A 22,082-nucleotide genomic window follows, 5' to 3' on the forward strand; every position below is an offset into this window, starting at 1 on the left:
ACAGTTTTTTGGTATGACATAAAAATATATATCCTGAATTCTATTAACCACTCATATGTAACTGGAAACTTAACCCAACTTAAAAAACAAAGCATCCTCACACTCATTCCAAAGCCAGGTAAAGATTTAGAGTCACTAAACAATTGGAGACCTGTCACCTTTAAGCTTATTAAAAACTGATTACAAAATTGCAAAAAAGCAATAGCTAACAGAATCTCAAAAGTTATATCGTCAATAGTAGCGTCAAGACAAACTGGATTCATGAAAGGTCGTTATATAGGTGAAAAACATAAGGAACATTTTTGAAACAACCCAATACTAAAATAATACAAACAAACCAGGCTTGCTCCTTTTTCCGGAGTATGAAAAAACCTTTGACAGTTTAGACCACGACTTTATGGTTCAATGTCTTGTAAAATATAATTTTGGGCCTGAGCTGATACAATGGATAAAGCTTTTCTACAACGACATAAATACTATTATTATCGATAATGGTCACTTTTCTGTTGCCCCTTGTCAACCACCCTTTTTATTCTCAGCATCGAAATACTGTCAAATTATATCGAGAAAAATGAAAATATTAAAGGAATAAAAGTAAACGACCTTGACATAAAACAAATCCTTTTTGCAGATGACGCAACATACTTCATTTATGGAACTCATTCACTGCTTTAGTAAACGCAATACAAGACTTTAGTGAAATATCCGGCTTAAAACTAAATACCCAAAAATCAACAGTAATGCGTGGTGGTTCACTAAAACATTCACTTATTAAATTTAACGAGTACCCATAATGCGGCTCAAATGACAAAGCGACCGCGAATACGTCGTAAGAATAAGAGCCTAAACATAAATGGGTTGTCATGACTTTGGTTGAAGCGAAAGGTAATATTATGTGTAACTCACACGCAAAATAAATAACCATTTAGTGTAATTAAACTAACACAAACTTATTCAACTTGCTACGCACTTGATACACCTTGTAAAGTCTATTAACGTAGCTTAAGTTGTGTGCATGTAATAATCTGCGTGCTTTAAGCTTATACTCGTTTCTACATCCTTTAAGCGTATACTCGTGCTTGAAACACAAACCGACTACCACTATATTTTGTCACATGCTGTGATAATGCTGAAAATGGAACAAAAGCACACACATTACAAGTAAATAACCAATCTGCGACTTATCATGAAAAATCGTGGGATATTACATGTAAGGATAATACGGCCATTTGAAAATATATCTTGTGATGTATGTATTTGTTTTTATCCCTCAGTTGTTGCGAATCAGTTTCTCAAGAAAGATCCGAATTTCCTTCGCTTCCGGTCTCTGGTCAGGGTTGTCAGACCAACTTCTTTTGATAATTTCGATAAAGCTGTTCGGCGGCCTGTTCCGGTGGCTTAAACTCGGTCGCCATCCACCTTTCTCAGCACTTTGACGCTCGCGGAGCTTTGATAACGCGTCTCCTTGGAAACCGAGTCCGAGGATTTCCCGGTTCATATCGCTGGATACGTCGTGTCCGAACCACATTTCCCAGTATATAAGCGCCAGGCTGTAGATATCTATCTTGTTGGTCTGGTTTTCAGTGGACAATAGAACTTCCGGTGCCATATACGCCGGGGAACCGTTGCACGTGCGCACGTGCTCGTTGGTTTCGTTACACCAACATCGGTTATTTTTGCCACGTCTTCATTTCCGATCTATAATAAATATTTATTAATCATGTACGGACGAACAACAATACCAGGCTTTTACGAACTTAAATCATTTTATATTTTTATTGTAAAAGCAAATGTCATAAAGTATCAATTAACTGTCAAAACAACATCAATTATTTAAGTTTTTCGTTTGTCTGTTTTTCGCAGTATTCAACAGCATTTCAGTCATGGAATGGCTTGCAGTTTACCCGCTTAAACTTGACCTAGGTTCGCTGGTTCGCTGGTTTACTAGTTTAAATTTCAGATATTAAAGTCGGCAACGGGGAACTTCTCTATTTTAGAGGTACGGTAGCATAACGATGCAAATAATTTAATGAAAAATTGACCTAACCAAAAACCGCTATGTAGAAGGTGAAATCAAACAATATCAAGAAAATCAATGCTATCTTTAATACATGACCAAGACCACAATGCATTAGCCTCGTTCTGGAAAAACCGGGATTGATGCATGTGCGTAAAGTGGGATGAGCCTGTGAAGTCCGTGCAGGCTGATCAAAGACAACACTTTCCGCAAAAACTGGATTTAGTTTAGGAACACTTTCTTTAAACGAAAAAATCTATAGAAAGCGGAAAGTGTCGTCCCTTATAAGCCTGTGGAAACTGCAACGCACATGCATTAAGTCCAGTTTCCCAGAACGAGGCTCATATGTCCGTGAACTCACCAACACGTTTTCCAGCTTCATATCTCTGTGCGTGAAGCCCTTCTCGTGTATATACTCCAGGCCCTTAACGATGTCGAGGCAATGAGTCAGCGTCCTCTTCACCGCCGCCTGCCGCCTAGGGTGCTCAGGGAACATCATGCCAGGTACGTGGTTGTCCTTGTTAATGTCGTCTGAAATAAACCACATATTCAATCAAAGCGCTGAAGGCACTAAAGTTGTTCGCTATTGCATAATTTTAGACGCACTTCAGTTTTCAAAATTATGTTATAGCTTTTTATATCGCAAGTTTAAAATGAACACAACCAATTCAAATTTATAAAGATTGTGTCTTAAAGCTCAGGTCGAGATGTGTGTGCACTATTTATTCTCATATTTATGTTATAAAGATAACTTAGACTCAATAACAACAGTATGTCTCTTTTTTCACAATTTGTTGCTGGCAACCATCTTTAGAATTGTGTTTCCTTGCTAAAAATAACAAGCATATAATAATGTACATGTTGTGCTATGTGTATCTAATACTGTATCTATTTTCTTTAAATTACTGAGCAACAATTTTGCCAACATGACAGACTTTTAATGCAGCATTAAGCCCCATTTTCCCTGAAAGCAGCCAATATGTACAATATGTCGTCGCACAAACTGTTATAAACACTAGACTGGCCAATATCGTTGAACATGCCTCTCTACTTTAGCGTGAACTAACGCTCACACTAAAAATCATTTATATTGTTTGCTTCTCAGTAAAAGACCTTGGTATAGACTTCCTTCATATGAGGAGGCCATACAAGCGGAAAGTGTTGTCCCTGATAAGCCTTTTAGGACTGGATATTGATCTGGGATGACACTTAACGTACGTGAATAAAGACCAGGTTTTTGTGGACACGTTTATTCGTTTATTTCTGATTTGGGAAATATAAGAAATTTGCGTCGGTCATTTTCTGCTGTGTTTGTGTACCCTAAGAACAGTTTACGAGAAATACGAGTCAGTTGATGGACTCTCATAGTTCATGACGACAAATATTAACAGGATACTGAAACTATAGTTGCATCTGCAGGATATCATAACTTCGAGGTTCTTTATTTATGGCAAGTGCAACAATGCTCAACAATTAGAGACAGGAGCAAGGCACAAAACAACCAGAAATGAACACAATTTGTGTCATAGGCTTTAAAACGTGTTCAAATGACGTCATTACAGATCGTGGGTCAAGGAACTCGTTCATTATTTGCAACAATGCCAGACTGATTCCCATTTTATAACAATAGCAATAACACATTCAGAAACAGCTTAAACGGTACTCTATGTCCAACCATAATCACAAAAGCACAAGCTCTTCAGCGAGGCGTTACACAATATTTACAAATGTACACAAATGTACAAGCTCTTCAGCGAGGCGTTACACAATACTCACCAATGAACAAGCTCTTCAGCGTGGCGTAACACAATACTCACCAATGTCCAAGCTCTTCAATGAGGCGTTACACAAAACACACCAATGTACAAGCTCTTTAGCGAGGCGTTACACAATACTCTCAACTAAACTTGGCTCTTCAGCGAGGCGTTACACAATTCTCACCAATGTACAAGCTCTTCAGCGAGGCGTTACACAATACTCACCGATGTACAAGCTCTTCAGCGAGGCGTTACACAATACTCACCAATGTACAAGCTCTTCAGCGAGGCGTTACACAATACTCACCAATGTACAAGCTCTTCAGCGAGGCGTTACACAATACTCACCAATGTACAATCTCTTCAGCGAGGCGTTACACAATACTCACCAATGTACAAGCTCTTCAGCGAGGCGTTACACAGTACTCTCAAATGTACAAGCTCTTCAGCGAGGCGTTACACGAAACTCACCAATGTACAAGCTCTTCAGCGAGCCGTTACACAATACTCACCAATGTATAAGCTTTTCAGCAAAGCGTTACACAAATCCATGACCATGATCCAGACTAAGCCCGATGTTTTTTTCACGTACGTCGCGCCAAAGTAACGGATGATGTTCGGGTGACGCAATTCCCTGCCAAAGATTGATGCAGATTTTTATGGAAGTTTCAAGACAAATATTTATGAGTCGCGATCTGGGCAAACGGGGATTAAAGCATGTGTGTAAAGTTTTGTCCCAGATTAGCCTGTGCAATCCGCACACGCTAATCAGGGAAACACTTTCCGCTTTTAATGTATTTTTCGTGTAAAGGATGTCTCTTCTTTACCAAAACCCAGTTGAGTCAACAGTGTCGTCCTCGATTAGCACGTGCGGTCTGCCAAGGTTTATCTGGGACGACATTTTACACAAATACCCTAAGCCCCGTTTTCCAAGAGTGAGGCTAAACAAAAATATTTCGCGCCTGGCTAAATGTGCTTCTTTTCTTTTTATTAAAATATTATTTTATTAAGACTGTCGGTTCGGCATGTACGGGTTTGAACGTAATCCAAGAGATACTATGCACATTAATAGATTGATCAGACTTTATGGCGCATATTGTTTAGTTGAGTAAGATTGAGCACTGCGATGTATAGTACACCTGTCGAAATATGGGAGGCGGAAAACTACAACGGGTGAGGCATGGTATGGTATTGCGCAAGGGGGGGGGGGTTAGAGGGTTAGGGTTAGGGTTTGGGTTAGTGTTAGGGGTCGGGTTAGGGTTTGGGTTAGCCTTAACCCAACCCTAACCCTAACCCGACCCCTAACCCTTACCCTACCCTAACCCTTTTTTGGGGTTATCATCCCTGACCATGCCTCGCCCGATGTAGTTTTCCGCCTCCCTCGAAATATAGCCCAAATGGTTAAAGATCGAATAAGTACCCGTTCTTTATAGAATATGCAGTTATGTTATCCGAGTTGTTAAAGTTTGACAAATTTATCGCTATTTATGGAACCGAACACTTCTTGCTATGTTACGCAATCGTGAATGCTAGATGTTCAAAGGAAATATCGTTACTTATAAAACTTCTACCATAATATAACCCTTTTGCCGTTATCTAGTATTTTAAGTTATCGCTATTTACAGCACACTTACCGCATGGTTCTGTCCGCCATCAGTATTTCAGAAACGTTGTCGCTTTTTACAGGGCTGCTGGCAACCTGTAAGTTGATTAATTTTTTTTATATATTGACAAAATTATTGTTTGTAATCTTAAACTGGCGTTTTGTGTGACAGATTGACACTCTCGTATGTAAAAAATGGAACTAATGAAAGGACGAGATTTGCAAGCATTTGCACTTTGTCTAGTACCTTCAACGCCACTGGCCGACGCTTTCTCTTCAGTTCCGAACTAAAAACTTCGGCGAATGAGCCCGACCCTAGAAACTGTTTGTTGGCCCAGTCCAACTCTTCCAAGTCAAAGTCGAACTTCATGATCTTGTTCACGTAAAAGATGTCAAGGGAACCATGCAGATCGGCGCAGTCAGTGGCAAGGCTGGGTAGTTTCTCCTTGATCTCTTCTATCTGGGTCATGTCGTGCCTCAGCGTTTCGATAAGCTGCTGGTCGGCCTGTAATACCGTAATAATCGTAGTTTTCAGACACTTAGTGTGTTTACATCCTCTTTGACAGCTGAAATAATTATTTTTGTGACTCCAATTTCGAGAAGACAAGCACATTTTCCCCAATAATAATTGACTCTATACTTTTGGATACTTATTTTTTATCATCAATCAACAACAGGAAAGTTGGAATTATTTGCGATAATGGCAAAGTTTACCCAATAATATACATGTTAACTGCAATGTTTAAAATTTTCTCATAAAGTTCCTTCTTTCCCCTCTTTAAATTAAGCTTCGATAAGAGGTTTACTGTAGCAATGCACAAATTAGCCCTTCTGAAACTAAATATAAACGAAACGTTAAAACTTTTGGCAATCATATGGGGTTGGTGCACACAATCGGGACTTTCCTAGACCAAGTGCACAGCTCTTTGCTGTACACTAAGACTGCGTAAAGTCACTAATGTTACATATTGCTATAAAAACACAATCTTCTAAGTGAAAATTAATATGCATACATAAAAACTTCGCTAGGAACAACATAGATTCGATAAAGTACGGTTCCCATGCGGTAAGAATTATAATAATTAGTAAAGAAGGACACGGTGCTAGTATCACTAACTAACGAACTTACTTGCAGACAGATTGGTATTCGTTTAGCGGCTTCGTCTATATATTTGAAGAATCTTTCAAAGAACTTTCTCAGTTTAGTCGGCATGTCCTTGTGATCAAGGATGCTCCGCAAGTAAATCGTACTGGCTTTGGCCATGGTCGCAGCCTTAGTTGTAGGTGACGCCTTATCGGTATATGTTTTCCTGCATTAAAGGGACCTTTTCATAGATTTTGGCAGATATTTAAGTTTGTCCTTAAATAATTTATATTTATATTTGTAAACATTGGATCTAAAAAGCTCCAGTAAAAAAATAAGAAAAAATTAAAAAAAAAAAGAAGAAAAAAAGTAGCCCTCAACTGGGCTCGAACCACTTACCCCTGGAGTAAAAGTCTAACGCTTAGACCACTCGGTCATCCGTGCTCATACAATGAGTGATGTATTTTATACTTTATGTAAGCAATCCTTGTAGTGTCACAAAATATAACGACAACAACAGAGCTCTCAAAATTATTCAATCGTTTCGCGTTGCAACGCTGATAATTTTCAGGTTTACAAATCGTAAAAAGATGCATATAATGGATATTTTAGATCATTGGTAAATGTTCAGTATTACTGTTTCCTCAGAAATATCATAACTACAACGAAAATTTGCGAATCTAAACCAATTTTTTTTAAATTTTTGTCAATTAAGCAAAACGTGAAAAGGTCCCTTTAACGTAATAGCTCAAGTTAAAAAAAACGTCACAGAGTAAAATAAAATCCCTGACATTAATTTCCATTAAAAAAAGAACGAAGATAAGTGAAAAGTACAATTATAAAATGAAGAATAGTAGAACCAGGCTACAAAGTCATAAAGCATAGAACCAATTTATTTATACTACAGTCACAACATAACAAAAGGCCTCAAAACATATGATGCTAAATCAATTGTAATTAAAAACAACAACACTAAAATAAAAGCAACACAACTAAATACTATGTGACAGAGTAATTCCTTAATTATACATTACCGACAAATATGTGGCATCTGTTGTTTGGATTGAGACTTATGTATGTTAAAAGTAATTGCAATCCAGATAATGTTTTTCTTAAGTTGCATTATTGCTATATTAAAAAACTTAATGGACTTAAGCCGCTGAAAAGGGGAGGCAACTATAACAAAAGTGAATACAGATTTATTCACAATATACATTATTCCTATTCGGTGTATAGTTTCGTTGCCAAGCCCAAGGACCAACCTGAACAGTTCCCGGACCTCCTTGTTGTTGGTGTCCAACATACCGATACAGCTGACAGCGCCGCCTAGCTAGCTGTAAGTCCTCTCTACCTTTCCGGTCTTCTTGCCGAATATTCATCGTACAGGCATCACTTTCACCGTCTGCATCATTCTCGTCTGGCCTTTGCTGTGTGTTAGGAACTCTGCAATTCACAGAGAGATGGTTTAGGGTGAAACTATTAAGAAGGATGTTGAAATGTTTGTCAGTTACAACATTTACGCGCTCAATTCTATTTTTTTTTATAAAAATGGAAAGATACAAGATTCAGATGAACAGCGAATATGCCTTAAAAAACTACAGGGCGTTTATTTTATTTTTTTAATGCACAGTTAGTTTTCAAAAAGATGGTCACACATTTAAGTAAAACATACAAGAAAGTGAGACGACAGAAAGTGCCGCCTGACACTGCATGTAACGTTGGGTAAATTAATGATGAATAAAATGCCAAATGATAGCATTTGTGATGACGCAATATCCATATATGAATAGTATCAATTGTCAGAAATACTTTCTCTGATAAACGTGTTATGCCTTTCCCATGATAATTTTCTGGGGTCCGGTCCTGAAAGTGGTTGTTGTTGGGCTAGGAAACCCCCTTCGCCCTCGTCCCCCACCTTTTAAATTGATTATTACGTACTTGCCAAAAGACGTAGACCTGTGCTGTTTTGGTCTTAAAATATATATGTACCGCAATGTAATTGTTGATATATATGTGCTGATCCTTATTTGCATGTAAATCAACGTGCTCGTATAATGTTACTTGTGAATATATATAGTTTCAAGCTATTTCTTAGTCGTAATATAGAACAGTAGGGAAAGAATCTTAAAACGAAAAATGTCACAGTGGCGTGGTGGATATGGTGTCCGCTTAGCGACCGGGAGGTCAGAGTTTCGAACCCAACTGTAGGAGCGTTCTTCAGATCTCGATACCTGAAACCAGGTTCTGATGGAAGGCCCAGGAAACGGACTCGATAGCTTTTCAATAAGCCTAAGGCTTATGATATTGAGGTAAAATAAATAAGTTTAAACTTAACTAATACAAACAATAGGACATGAATCGTAAAACGCAAAATGTTATCCTACTTTCAATGTCCTCTACTTGATGATTAAGAAGACCGAACTCTTTTGCGAATTGATTAACGATCTCGACGTCGATGCCTTGTAAAATTCTGTTTTCCCTTTGCCATCCGTCGATTGCATCGGCAATGCAAGTGGAGATTTTCATCGCAGCCTCGTCCACAGTTCGCTTCCACTTCCGGTCCACCTTCGGACAATCTCCCTCGTCCTCCCAGTTACAGAGTCTGGAAAGGATACGAAGTAAAAGCGTTAACACTTTATTATATTTAAAGCTTTTCTATGTTCTTCTATAGGCAAATCAACACTACTTCATCAGAGTTATATATTGTTGATATCAGTTCATGTATTCGCAAAAACTAAAGCCACATCAATACTGATGAGTCATATATTTTAAAACTGAGGAATAAAGACGTGCAATTAACAAGACCGCCTTTCATCATACGAACCTCGTTCTTGGACAATTGGGCTCAACGCATTACCTAAAGTGTCAAAGTGTCGTCCCAGATTAGCCTTTGCAGTGGGCACAGGATTATCAGGGACGACACTTTCCGCCTTAATTAGATTTTCGTTTAGAAAATACTTCATTTAAAGTAAACATTCCATAAAAGCGGAAAGTTTCGTCCCTGATTAATCTGTGCGGACTTAACGGGCTAATCTGGGACAACTCTTAACGCACATGTATTAAGAACCGTTTTCCAACAACGCGGCTCATATAGGCTTGTGACACGTACCTGTTTTGGAGATTTCTGTTATTGAGGGCATCTTGTACGGCTTTTGTGATTCTGAAGATTTCATATTCCATCTTATCCCTGAGCTTCTTCACACACTCGTCAGTGTCACGCTGCAAAGACAAAGACAAAGCATATGATTATCGCTGTGTGAAAACGGGGCTTAATGCATGTAAGTAAAGTGTCGTTCAATATTAGCCTGTGCAGTTTACATAGGTTTATTAGGGACGAGCCTTTCTGAATGATAATAAATTTGGTTAAAAGGGAGTCTCTTCTTATAAAAAATCCAGTTTAATAGGAAAGTGTCGTCCCGAATTAGCCTGTGAGGACTGAACAAGCTAATATGGGAAAACACGTTACCCACATGCATTAAGAACCGTATATCCAGAGCAAGGATCATACCATGTAACAAAAGCTTATAAGATTCTATCAAAAGTACTTGGGGATCGATGTCACCGTCTTATATAACAACAGTCAAACACTTGCAACCTTATAATTTTGCAACATTAAAAAAACTGCTCATCAGGCCAAATAAAGGGACGGTGTGTTTAGAGTTATCAAACAGTTGACATAAATCTATTGCTCCACTTGTCACCGTATTTATTGTGTTCTATAAGAACCGTGTGCGTCTCTTACATGCATTAACCTGTATTTGATTGAAACAAACATTGGTTCAGAAGAATATATTCAAAGACAATACGGTCCATTTGTGGAAAGAGACCAAAGCTCTTGGTAAACAAAAAGCTACGGATGCCATAACACTAAGGGGTTTCATTTTCACAACCAAATAAAAAGTGTAGAGTTATAACAAATCTCTTGATTACTTGGAGGTCTGATACGTGACTCTGCATTTCCGTGTACTTCCGTTTCACCCCTGCCGCCGACATTTCGTGCTGCACGCCCGTCACACGTAACACGTAGGAGGTACGAGATAAAAACGCCGACAACCACCTGGTAATTGACTAGTCAGAATCAGAACTCTTGTTTAAGTTATAGAATTGGGTACAGCGTTGTCCCAGATTCGCCTGTGTGGATTGCAGATAAGCCTGTTTAGCTCTTAACTTGATATTTACTGAGAAGAGACTTCCTTTTAACGAAAAAATACATTAAATGAAAAAAAAATGCATTAAAATCATAAATCTCGGCCCTGGTTAGCATGGGCGGACTGCAAAGGCTAATCTGGGACTTTATTAACGCATATGCATTAAGTGCCAATTTCAAAGAACGAGGCCCAAATGTGATGGCGACATAATAAATATAATGAACGTTTATTGTATTCGAAAAAGAAAAAAACAAACATTAAACACACAGCTGACCATTTATGAAATATTGCACAAGTGATTTGAAAAAGACATATTTCCTTTAAAGACAACACAATAATTTAAAATGGAACACAAATCTAGTTTAGTATCAAAAATATAACGTATACTCAAACATCGTTCGCTTTGGAAGTTACTGTATTCTATAGGTCAAAAACAATTGTTGTATGGATTGGTAAGCACAAATAAAGATCTTATACCATAACATCAAAATGGCAATTAAACTGAGTGCAACACAGCTTTAAACTGCTTTGTTTAAATTTACATGTTGATCTGTCAAAAATATTTGAAATAAATTACAAGGAAAAAAATGTTAAAATGTAAAAATATCCTGAAAAATTAGAAAAGAAGAATTGTGTACACCAATACGAAAAATTGTTTATGTTTCAAAACTTATTGTGTCATTACTTAATGACTTGTTCATATCACTGCCATACCCACACATTACCATTTTAAATTCAATAAAAAATTCTATTTTGACTTTTATTTTCGACGGGCATAGTAAAGTGAAGTTTACAACAATGGTAAAATAACATAGTGAAGGAGGTTTAAACATTAACAATTTGGATGCATTTATTCCCCTATTGAAACTTATATGGTTATAAAAAAATCAATCCTTTAGAGAAAATTGGATATATATCACACAACTATATTTTGATAACCATAAACTTTTAATTGCAGTTATCAATACGCGTTAAATAAACCTAACACAATTTCAAACCCTTTATTATCACATGCTATACCCTGTTTCCCATCTAATAAAACCATTACATATTTTTTTATATTACACATGTGTCATACAACATTTTTAAGCGTTTTCATTGGCTTAGTTTTCGTTTATTGACCAATCGAATTTTGTTATTTTGCTGAAAAGACGTTGCAACGTAAAATGACGTCACGAAATGTAAACAACATTCGGGATTAATCATTATGTTTGCGTAAATATTTATTTAAAATACCATATTTTATTAAACTCGTTCAGGAAATTCGTAAGTAAGCTCGTCAAAAGCTCGCTTACTAACACAATTCCTGAACTCGTTTAATAAAATATGGCATGATATGACAACTCGTGTCAGATCCTATATTTATAATAAATACGAAGTAAAAGTAAAAGAATTGTTGTATTATCGACCTTTTTATCATCCAAACATATTGACATGAAATGAAAGTTTTTCTTGAAGTCATGGTTTGATGTTAAAATTCACTGTGTAGGTAATATTTTATAAAATAGAACCTTTATTTCTGTTGATGAAATAACTGAAGGGTACATTTTGAAAATAAATTTAATTAACTATTTAGGGATTATTACAACTTATATTATAAAGGAATCTGGCGCAAAAAGACAACATAATATTGTAAATAAAAACAATGTCCTTCATTTACAGCAAAATGGGGTAAAACGCTCAATACACTAATTAATGAAAATTAAGAATTTGATTTGAACTGCATTTTTGGCATACCCTTGTTAACAAAAGAATAAAAGTTACAATGGTACGGTGCTAACAATACAAAATAATTCTATGGAACAAATAGTCTTTTGAACAAAATGAAATTTACTGATGCTCCATTATTTTCTTTTTGTAAACAAATGAGGACAATTTAAAACATTTATTCTGTTAATGTCAGATATCTTAAGCATTAACTGATGATATATTACCAGGGCATGGTTTCCTTTCATGAATAAGACAATTTTTCTCCTTGGGTATTTAACAAAATCAGCTAGAGCCGTACATAATGTTATTTTCTTTATTCAGCTATGCTTATACACGTGTAAAAAAAATAAATTCACCCCAAGCAATACAGGAGCCAAAACATACATACTTATGAATATGATAACTTAAGAAAAATATCTCTTTCAAAAAATAGTTCAGAATCGTTTGACAGTGAATTAGAATAGTTTAATACCATTGCAGAACAAACTAAGTATTTAAATTTAATTATTATTGTTGTTCTTTACAACTTTGTACAAATACTATTTTAAACTAAAAGAATCACTTTGTAATATTAAAAGAAAAGACTAGATTCACGAAGCAGCTTTATATGCCCTATGAAATTTAAAAACAAAAAAAAAACACAAATCAACCTGTCTCATTCAAAAGCACTTTTGCCTTACAAATCGCGTTAACACGGAGTGGAATCATTGCGACCATAACGCTCGTGTTATGATCGTAAAATGTCGCAATGCCGCTTCCGTTGAGGTGGCAATTTCAAAAAATGGATGCAAACGGTGAGTACGATTTTGTTTTTTACGTTTCCCGAAGAAATACAAACCTTAATTAAGAATTAGGGGAATGCCATTCGATACGAATCGTAATATTGTTTACTATTCTGGCAAAATTATTGAGAAAAATCCGATATCCTAACCTCAAGGACTTTACAAAGGTTGGTTGATGTGATGTTGACAATGAACAAGTTGCATATTTTTACGATATTATTTTACTTTTGTACAGAAAATCCCATTTTATTTCGTTTTTAATAACTATGCTCGGCTACAAAAAATATCGTTACCTCTGCTAAAACGAAGACGTTGTACCCGTTGCTTTGAAAACATTGTGGTTGCGAGGCACATGTTGTGGTCGCAATTTATTTTTGTGGTGCTGATGTAAAGGTTAACAAAAGGATAATTGAGTCTTTATGTCTGTCTCTTTGTCTGTCGCTGTGTCTGTTTGTATGTCTTTCTCTGTGTATGTCTGTTTGTCCCTCTGTCTGTCCGTCCGTCCTTGTCTATGTGAAGTCCAATAACAGTATACACATTGCAATATTTGAAACGCACTTGATTACAGAGTTATTTACCTTATTAACAAATGTATACAAATTGTATACACAGCTGTATTTTGTGTAGGCTCTATATGATGTTCAGAAGACAAACGAGGCATTTAAAGTTTACATCTCCATTTTATTATTCCGGATGACGATGAATTTCCTCATTGCCAGATCTGTTTTAAAAAGGCCAAGTTTTACTTTGCTACTAACGTTATTCTCGGCATTAAAATACAATTTAAATACGTAGTAGGTTATTCACTTGATAAATGAATATAAAGATAATATAGATAACTTTTGTCGATTTACTTGTTTACGTGATTATGATATTAATAACATTACATTTCCATGTTTAAGAATCTATTAAAATTAGTTTTTAAATACGTAGAACAGTTTCATGGCCCGAGTCTAGAGTTCTCAAATGCAAATAGGTTTGCCTTCCGTCCGTCCGTCCGTCTTTCTGTCCGTCATTCCGCAAAACTTTATAATGCGGTACATCATTATGAATGAACCGGTTTCTCTTATGAAATATGATGTGCATAAATAGAAATTAAACATTTCACCAAAACGGGGCCCTGCGATAACTGTAATGCACTGAGGGTACTTAACAAACCTAGTATGTCACATGGGTTGTTAATCAAAGGCTATATGTATAGGATGTATCGTCCTGATTAAATAATTTCTTGCTAAACTGTCACGTTTTATACTAATAACGATTAGGTATGTTTCAGGTCGCAACGTGGTTACGCCGACATCAAACAAACGCCAAAAGTTCTTCTGCAACTTCTGTGTAAAGGTTTTGAGTGCAAAAGCCATAGTCTCGTTCCATATCAAAAACAGCCATGAACAATCAATTTGCAACTCGCTTTGTCTTCTCTGCGGTAAAATAATCAGCACAGTTTTTAACCTGAAAATATATCAACGCGTCGTACACTTGAACAAAAGGCCTCATAAGTGTTTGGTATGCAACAAATCACTCGCTTGCAGGCGAGACATTAATGAACATATGAGCCAGTCTCATGGAAAAAATACAAGTGTGAAAATTGTTGCAAGGAGTATGCGTACAAACGAAGTTTTGAACGACACGGCTGTGGGTGGCAGACAAAAACCAGAAGTCATATGTGAAAAGTGCAACAAGAAATTCTGGTCAAAAGGAACGATATGAGAGCGTAACACACCAATCACAAATTCGTGTGTGAGCTTTGTGGCTATTATTTTGAATGGCAATCGAGCCATGGAAGGCATATGAAAACTGTCCACAAAGAAGACATGGATTTGCAAGTCAAAATCTTCAAAACGTCAGTTTCGTTAATTAATGTTTTTTCTGGCGGCAGAACAGTCACACAATTGAGGATTAAAAAGTTCAAACAAACCACAATTGTCTCGCAAATGATATGATGCCACTTTAATTTCTTTAACATAGGAACTATGTTTAATCGTTTAAATAATGTTGATTTTTGTTTTTTGTTTAATGGTATTTGAACAGTCATGCATATTTTATACTATTAGATTATGGGCAATTTCAAAAAGTAAATTTCAATCGAGTAGGTGTTATCCAACATATTTTGCATTTGTTTATTTTTAAACACCATTGTCGGTGTGCTTGTACAACTGTGTAAAAACATTCTAGCTATATTTTTATTTCATTCAATATGCAATATGTTCTAACAAACCAAACTGTTTTGAATCACAAACCATAACAATGGTGTTGTTTTTTTCTTAGACATGTAATTACATTTAGTTTTTTTTTTGTTTAAGTTCATGTTAGAATGAAATTAGTTTGTTGCATAAATTAAACAATTTCTTAGTTTTAAGGCGCATTTCACTTTCTGTGAAGTAACAGAATTGATGATCAAGCTAAAGTTCTCGTAACATTATGTTTGAAAGCCGTTTGTGTTGCAATATTTGTATGTTTATTTTATTCGTTAAATAATTCAATAGGATACTGTTTAAATATTCATATGCGGTCTGTAGAAGACAAACATACCGTAACTTGGCATCGTGTTATATCCATCCTAGAAGTTGGTATAAAGTTACAATTACAATAAAATTACAGTTCGTTGTAACAGTTTTGTAAAAGAGCATGTTGGGATTGAAAAGAAACAAAAGGACAGACAGACAGACAGTTTATTCCTACTTATACACAAGTACATCGTCTTCATACTAAAGTATATACATGTTTTTTTCTGTCACGTAGCTAGGTATAACAACACAATATTAAATAGCATAAAATACACATTTACGAGTACATATACTAATAAACTATCAAGGCGGTAATGAAATGTATTGAACAGTATTATTTAAATTCGTATTTCTAATAACAAGAGCTTCTTTGATATATTTACATACATTGTAAATAACTGATTTATCACAGGAAATTAACAACTTTTGGAATTTATATACTGATGGGTTAATATAAAATATACGGTCTAAATATTTTTTTATTAAATCCGTGTAACGACGGCATATACATATAAAATGGTATTCATCCTCTAAATCCAAGTCATAACAACATAAACAATAACGTTCATTTCGTGGTATGTTATTTTGGGCGTATCCGCCCGTATGGATTCTCAACAGATGCGCAGGGACTCTTAATCTTTCAAAAAATAATCGCAAACGTCTAGGAACTAAGTCTAAATATGCTTCATAATCCAAACAGCTTTTAATAACTTTGTAAATCACTAAAACAGAGCTATTATTCATTTTACCGTACCACTCTTGTTTAAAATTATCAACAAGTCTACATTTGAATTCGCTAATAAAACTATTAACTTGTACAACGTTTGGATTTTCAAAAACATAACTAAATCCATAATTATTTAACAAATTCTTTACATTTGAGACCCAGTTTGTACAACCTTTATTACAATCATTCAAGGCTTGTTTGTATACAGTTTGCATTATGATATTCTCATTGTTGAGAACCTTAAACCAATATTTAACAATTTTAACAAATCTGTTTACATACAATGGGAATCTACCTAATTCTTCATCAACAGCAACATTACATGTATTTATTTTCACCTGCAGCAATCGTTTACAAAATTTCAAATGTATACGTTCAATATCATCTGACTTGGTGAAGCCCCATACTTCTGAAGCATAATTTAATATAGAACCCACAAATGAGTCAAACAACTGACAAAATATTTTTGGTTTTATGTCAAATTCATTGCATTTAAACAATAATGTATTCATGGCTTTAAGGGCTTTACAAAACAAATGCTCCTGAGTAAGTTTAAAACTTCCGGTATAATTTAACACTGTGCCTAAAAAAATTAAAGTTGTCGACCACTTCAATAACATGACAATTGTATGTCCATTTTTCGTTATCTTTTAGTTCGCCCCTCATTCCGAAAAACCATTATTTTTGTTTTCGCAGTGTTTACATTTAACCCCCAAGAACTGCAATATAAGTATAAGTTATCTAAATGAGTTTGCACTTCAGCTGGTGACTTGCCTAAAATAGCCATGTCATCCGCAAATAATAATAAAATAAACACAATATCTTCTATATTCAAGCAAGAGTTAATGCTATCTTGTAGGTAGAGTTCAATGCCTTCAACAAATAAAGAAAACAAAATCGGTGACATTACCTCCCCTTGTCTCAGGCCAGCAGCATAACTAAAATAATCTGAGTAAGATGAACATGATTTAACACGAGACTTGACATTTGAATACATATCATTAACTATTCTAGCAAAAGGGCTGCTTGATATTATTTATGTTACGCCTACATTGTATGTATGTTTTAATTACGTTAAAAGTTTAATATATGTTTCGGTATGCTTCAGTTTATATTGTATATGTAATTAAAGACAATTTGTTTGTTTGTGTTTTTCTTTAAACTGCATAAACTATATGCTATTGATATAAAAGAATATGTTTTAGATTAAACTGTATAACATATAATATATGTGTCGTGTTCTGATAAAACTGGGCATAATACATGTGCGTAAAGTGTCGTCCCAGATTAGCCTGTGCAGTCCGCACAGGCTAATCAGGGACGACACTTTCCGCCTTAACTTGATTTTCGGTAAGGAGGGACTTCCTTGAAACTAAGATACCATAAAAGCGGAAAGTGTCCAATACAATCAGAATGAGTTAGTATTTTTCATTTAATAACATATGTCAAAGCGTCGTTGTTGTTGTTGATTGGATGATTTTGTGCCTGGCTCAGTCAGTGTAATTCACTGGTAAGCCGGGTTCAAGAGCAATAGCTACTTTCGTTTTCTAGTAAATCAAATTTAGGGTCAAAACAGTTGTTGCAAAGAAATTATTTACTTTTGGAATTAGTTTTTAGTTTTTAGGGGTAAGTGGTTGCATATGAATGCATTATATGACATGCCTCGTTGTTTTAAAGGAATAGGATGCGAGCTATCGATTAAGGGAAGAAACCTTTAAAAAAAGTTTTAAAGTACATCCAAGATTTATTCGGATTGACAAACAGGCTAGAAATATGGCTTGGTTTTCGCTCGACTGTGAGTAAACGGCTGGACAGATTTATTTGCAGTAATCATCTTTAAAGGTTATTCAATTGCCCATAAAAGGAGCAATGGATGCTTTGGATTAAGGCTATTTTTGACATTTCTGCGGCCAGCGAAGACAGGTCAATGCTAAATTCTAGTTAATGACCTTGTTATAATTCCAATATTAGAGGGGTTGGATTTTTTTCATGCCCATTTGTCAATTTTTCTCACATTAAACATGATTTTATATATTTATTTAAATATATTGGGCTCCTGGGCCCATATACTATCAAGGGCACGTTACTTCCACCTGTGTTAATATTTATCAGTTACTATTAAAAGTATGTACCGTATTATTGTTGTGCGCAAGTTTTCTCCCTGCGAAAGTTGGACACGGAAGAATTCGCTTCTTTATACAAAATTCATTTTTGTTGTAAAGCATTTCACATATTGGGTTATATTTTATATAAAGATAACTGCTTATATCACAGACAACATGTTGGAAAACATTGATCCGAAATAAAGCATTTAATTTTTGTATTTTTTTGAGATGTGATTAATAATTAAAAAAACACACACTCGTGACCTGCCAAACGAATCGTGCGTTTAACCTAAGTATATAAAGAAAAATCTTTGCGTTGTAAAACTTGCACAAATGTTACAAATAAATAACATTCTAGCGGGCACTATAAGATACGCGCGCATCTAGTCAGCGGGTGCTATTGATGTTTTCTATTGCTTAAATAGCGACCGCTGACTAGATGCGCGCGCCTCTTTACAGGGGACTTTCCAAAATAACGGACCTGTGATGTTTATATACGCAGAGAATTTAATGTATGTGGGGTAAAGTTAAGTATACCATAAACAGATCTTCTTTCAAACGACATGAAAAGTCATTATGATAGTTTATAATAGGCATCGACATACATATATCTTTTTAAATACTCACGAGTCAAAAAAGAGCAATCAATGTCGAGCTAAAAAAAATAACACAAAACTTGATTGAATTTGAAGGAAGCTTATGACGAGTGTAACATGTACCAACCATCACAAGAACAGTTGACATTTGAAGTAAGCTTATGATGAGCATAGGCGTCTCCAAGGGGGGAGGGCGGACGCGGCGTACGCCCCCACCCCTTAAAATCGTCAAAGTAAAGGCTATATCTATCCGTATTGCGTATAAACTAGATGGCATTTGAAGTAAGCTTATGATGAGCATAGGCGGATCCAAGCCTGTGGGGGGGGGGGCGGACGCGGCGTACGCCCCCCGCCCCCCCCCCAAAAAAAAAAATTGCCAAAGTAAAGGCTATATCCATCCGTATTGCGTATAAACTATGCACTTTTTTAGCATTATAAGAAGGTGCTTTGGTGAAAGTACAAAAGGACATGCTCGAGAAGTGGTTGTCGAAGCCTTCAAAATCACTTATATCGTGGAGCTTCCGGGGAGCTTTGCCCACCTGGACCCCTAAGCAGGGCTTTGACCCCCAGCAAATCGTTCAATATCCCGCCCCTAACCAGAAATCCTGGATCGCCCCTGATTAGTGTAACATGTATCAACCATCACAAGAAAAGATGACACTTGATGTTAGCTGACACTGAGTGTAACATGTATCAACCATCACAAAGAACAAATGGCCCTTGAAGTAAGCTTATAATGAGTGTAACATGTATCAACCATCACAATAACAGATTCAATTTGAAGTAAGCTTATGATGAGTGTAACATGTATCAACCATCACAAGAACAGATGACATTTGAAGTAAGCGTATAATGAGTGTAACATGTAGCAACCATCACAAAAACAGATGACATTTAAAGTAAGCGTATAATGAGTGTGACATGTATCAACCATCACAAGAACAGATGGCATTTGAGGTAAGCTTATGATGAGTGTAACGTGTATCAACCATCACAAGAACAGATGCCACTTGAAGTAAGCTTATGATGAGTGTAACGTGTATCAACATACATTTAATAAATTAAAAAAGTATGGCTTAAGAAGTAATGGTAAACTTATCATAACATAACATTTATCTATCTTCAAAACACCCCACTCCATCTTAGGTTTGCTTAAAACGGCTAAGGTTCTTCGGGGGTGGGGGGGGGGGGGGGAGGCGTGCGGTTCAGGTTACACAATACCAATGGCAAAAACTTTAGTTCGTCTTTATTAATTAACGTGAGCATCTTACTGATTAAGAATTCTTTTTAACGACGTTTGAGTTTTGTTTAAACTAAGGTACATACATATACCGTTAATTTTATCAGCATCGTAGCAAGACTCGTGATAAACTTTATACAAATTTTCAAAACATATTCATGTATTTATATGAAATTTGCCACGCTAAATACAAATTATAATTTTCAACATAAATACGAAGATTCGTTGTTTAAAAACAACGGCAATATAAAGGCTATTCACAGAACAGTCTGCAAAGTACGTACAAACGTACTTACTCCCATATTTATTATAGATAGTATTTACTTCTTGTTATTTCAATATGTATACAAGTATATTCGTACGTTTTAGCTTTGGAGTTATTCACACAAACTCGTTTCTACATGCAAAGTGGCTCATAAATTAATGCATAACGGGATAGGCAAATAGCATACCATGATCAGTAATGTTACAGCTCTAAACCGTATTAATAATAATGAGGGTTTTAAACGTTTTATACGCACTATTGATATAAAATAGTATTTGCTATTGAAAAAAAAGCATAGACGCTTTTGATCATTCGATGTTCATTTTGAGCAGAATGGTTATTACATTTTACAGAAAAGTTTACTTTTATACCATTGAATTTTGTAAAGAAGTATATTAAGCCATAGAATAACCTTTTTTTTGTTCAAACAATCGTATAGGGATTAGTGAATACATGTCATAAAAGCTTAATGAGCCAAAGAAATGACATTGAATATTTTATATTTTAATCTGTTATTAAGAATGTTCGTATAAAAATCGCCTTGCCAAATTTGCAATTAGTGTATAGTTATTGTATAAAGTCAGATATGGTTTTGGTATTAAATACAGACAATATACAGCTGCTTACCTTTTGTTATATTTTACATCCAACTTATGCTAGCCAACATTCTAATGTATAATTTGGAACGCGAGCTCAACGAACCGTATGTTCGGTTAAAGTAACTTTTCATAACCCGCCAATATGGATCGGGTATCTGGGGTTTTAGCGGGTTTAAAGATCGACTTGACGTGTAAGCGGGTGTAAAGGTCAACCTGACGTGTTAGCGGGTTTAAAAATCGACTTGACGTGTAAGCGGGTGTAAAGATCGATCTGATGTGTTAGCGGGTTAAAAGATCGACCTGACGTGTTAGCTAAGTCGATCTGTAAACCCGCTAAACATGTCAGATCAATCTTTAAACCCGCTAACACTAAACCCGCTAACACGTCAGGTCGATCTTAATGGCCGCTAACACGTCACGTCAATCTTTAACCCCGCTAACACGTCAGGTCGATCTTTAAACCCACTCACACGTCAGGTCGATCTATACACCCGCTAACATGTCAGGTCGATCTTCAAATCCGATTACAGGTCAGGTCGATCTTTACTCCCGCTAACACGTCAGGTCGATCATCAAACCCGATTACACGTCAGGTCGATCTTCAAACCTGCTAACACGTCATGTCGATCTTTACAGCCGTTAACACGTCAGGTTGATCTTAACACACGCTAACACGTAAAGTCGATCTCTAAACTCGCTAACAAGTCAGGTCGATCTTAATGCCCGCAAACACGTCAAGTCGATCTTGAAACCCACTTACACGACAGGTCGATCCATAAACCCGCTTAAACGTCAAGTGATCTTTAAACCCGCCTACACGTCAGTTCGATCATTTAACCCCGCTAACACGTCAGGTCGATCTTTACACCAGCTAACACGTTAGGTCGATCTTCAAACCCGCTAACACGCCAGGTCGATCTTTACACCCGCTAAAACGTCAAG

At 36.0% G+C, this 22,082-nt stretch overlaps 2 protein-coding genes and 1 long non-coding RNA gene across 3 annotated transcripts in view; 1 reads left to right on the forward strand and 2 right to left on the reverse strand.

Moving 5' to 3' along the window:
- Positions 1-870: 870 nt before the first annotated feature.
- LOC127835637 (probable tyrosine-protein kinase kin-31) lies at positions 871-5,879 on the reverse strand. The gene is made up of 6 exons (XM_052362073.1): positions 5,625-5,879; positions 5,409-5,473; positions 4,287-4,408; positions 4,041-4,076; positions 2,379-2,548; positions 871-1,698 (listed from the first exon to the last, which is right to left on the reverse strand). Exons 1-6 carry the CDS (start codon positions 5,844-5,846, stop codon positions 1,561-1,563), a joined length of 753 nt encoding a protein of 250 aa, XP_052218033.1. The 5' UTR covers positions 5,847-5,879; the 3' UTR covers positions 871-1,560.
- A 649-nt stretch (positions 5,880-6,528) lies between these two features.
- On the reverse strand, positions 6,529-9,060 carry LOC127833914 (uncharacterized). Its single transcript, XR_008027676.1, has 3 exons — positions 8,846-9,060; positions 7,724-7,904; positions 6,529-6,687 (listed from the first exon to the last, which is right to left on the reverse strand). It is a non-coding gene; the product is annotated as an uncharacterized LOC127833914 (long non-coding RNA).
- An 8,772-nt stretch (positions 9,061-17,832) lies between these two features.
- LOC127836366 (uncharacterized) overlaps positions 17,833-22,082 on the forward strand; it is a 36,180-nt gene continuing 31,930 nt past the window's right edge. The window contains exon 1 of the mRNA XM_052362964.1: positions 17,833-17,961. The gene's annotated coding sequence lies outside the window, so the exon portion shown is untranslated. The remainder of the gene's footprint in view (positions 17,962-22,082) is intronic.

This window comes from Dreissena polymorpha, chromosome 6, assembly GCF_020536995.1.
Source record: "Dreissena polymorpha isolate Duluth1 chromosome 6, UMN_Dpol_1.0, whole genome shotgun sequence".
NCBI lineage: Eukaryota > Metazoa > Mollusca > Bivalvia > Myida > Dreissenidae > Dreissena > Dreissena polymorpha.

Coding starts and splice junctions, on each gene's coding strand:
- LOC127835637 (XM_052362073.1), bottom strand. CDS start 5,846: ATGACCCAGATAGAAGAGATCAAGGAGAAACTACCCAGCCTTGCCACT. Junction 4,077..4,286: donor GCTGAAAAGCTTATACATTG/GTGAGTATTGTG, acceptor TACATTGGTGAG/TATTGTGTAACGCCTCGCTG. Junction 2,549..4,040: donor GCTGAAGAGCTTGTACATTG/GTGAGTATTGTG, acceptor GGTTTATTTCAG/ACGACATTAACAAGGACAAC.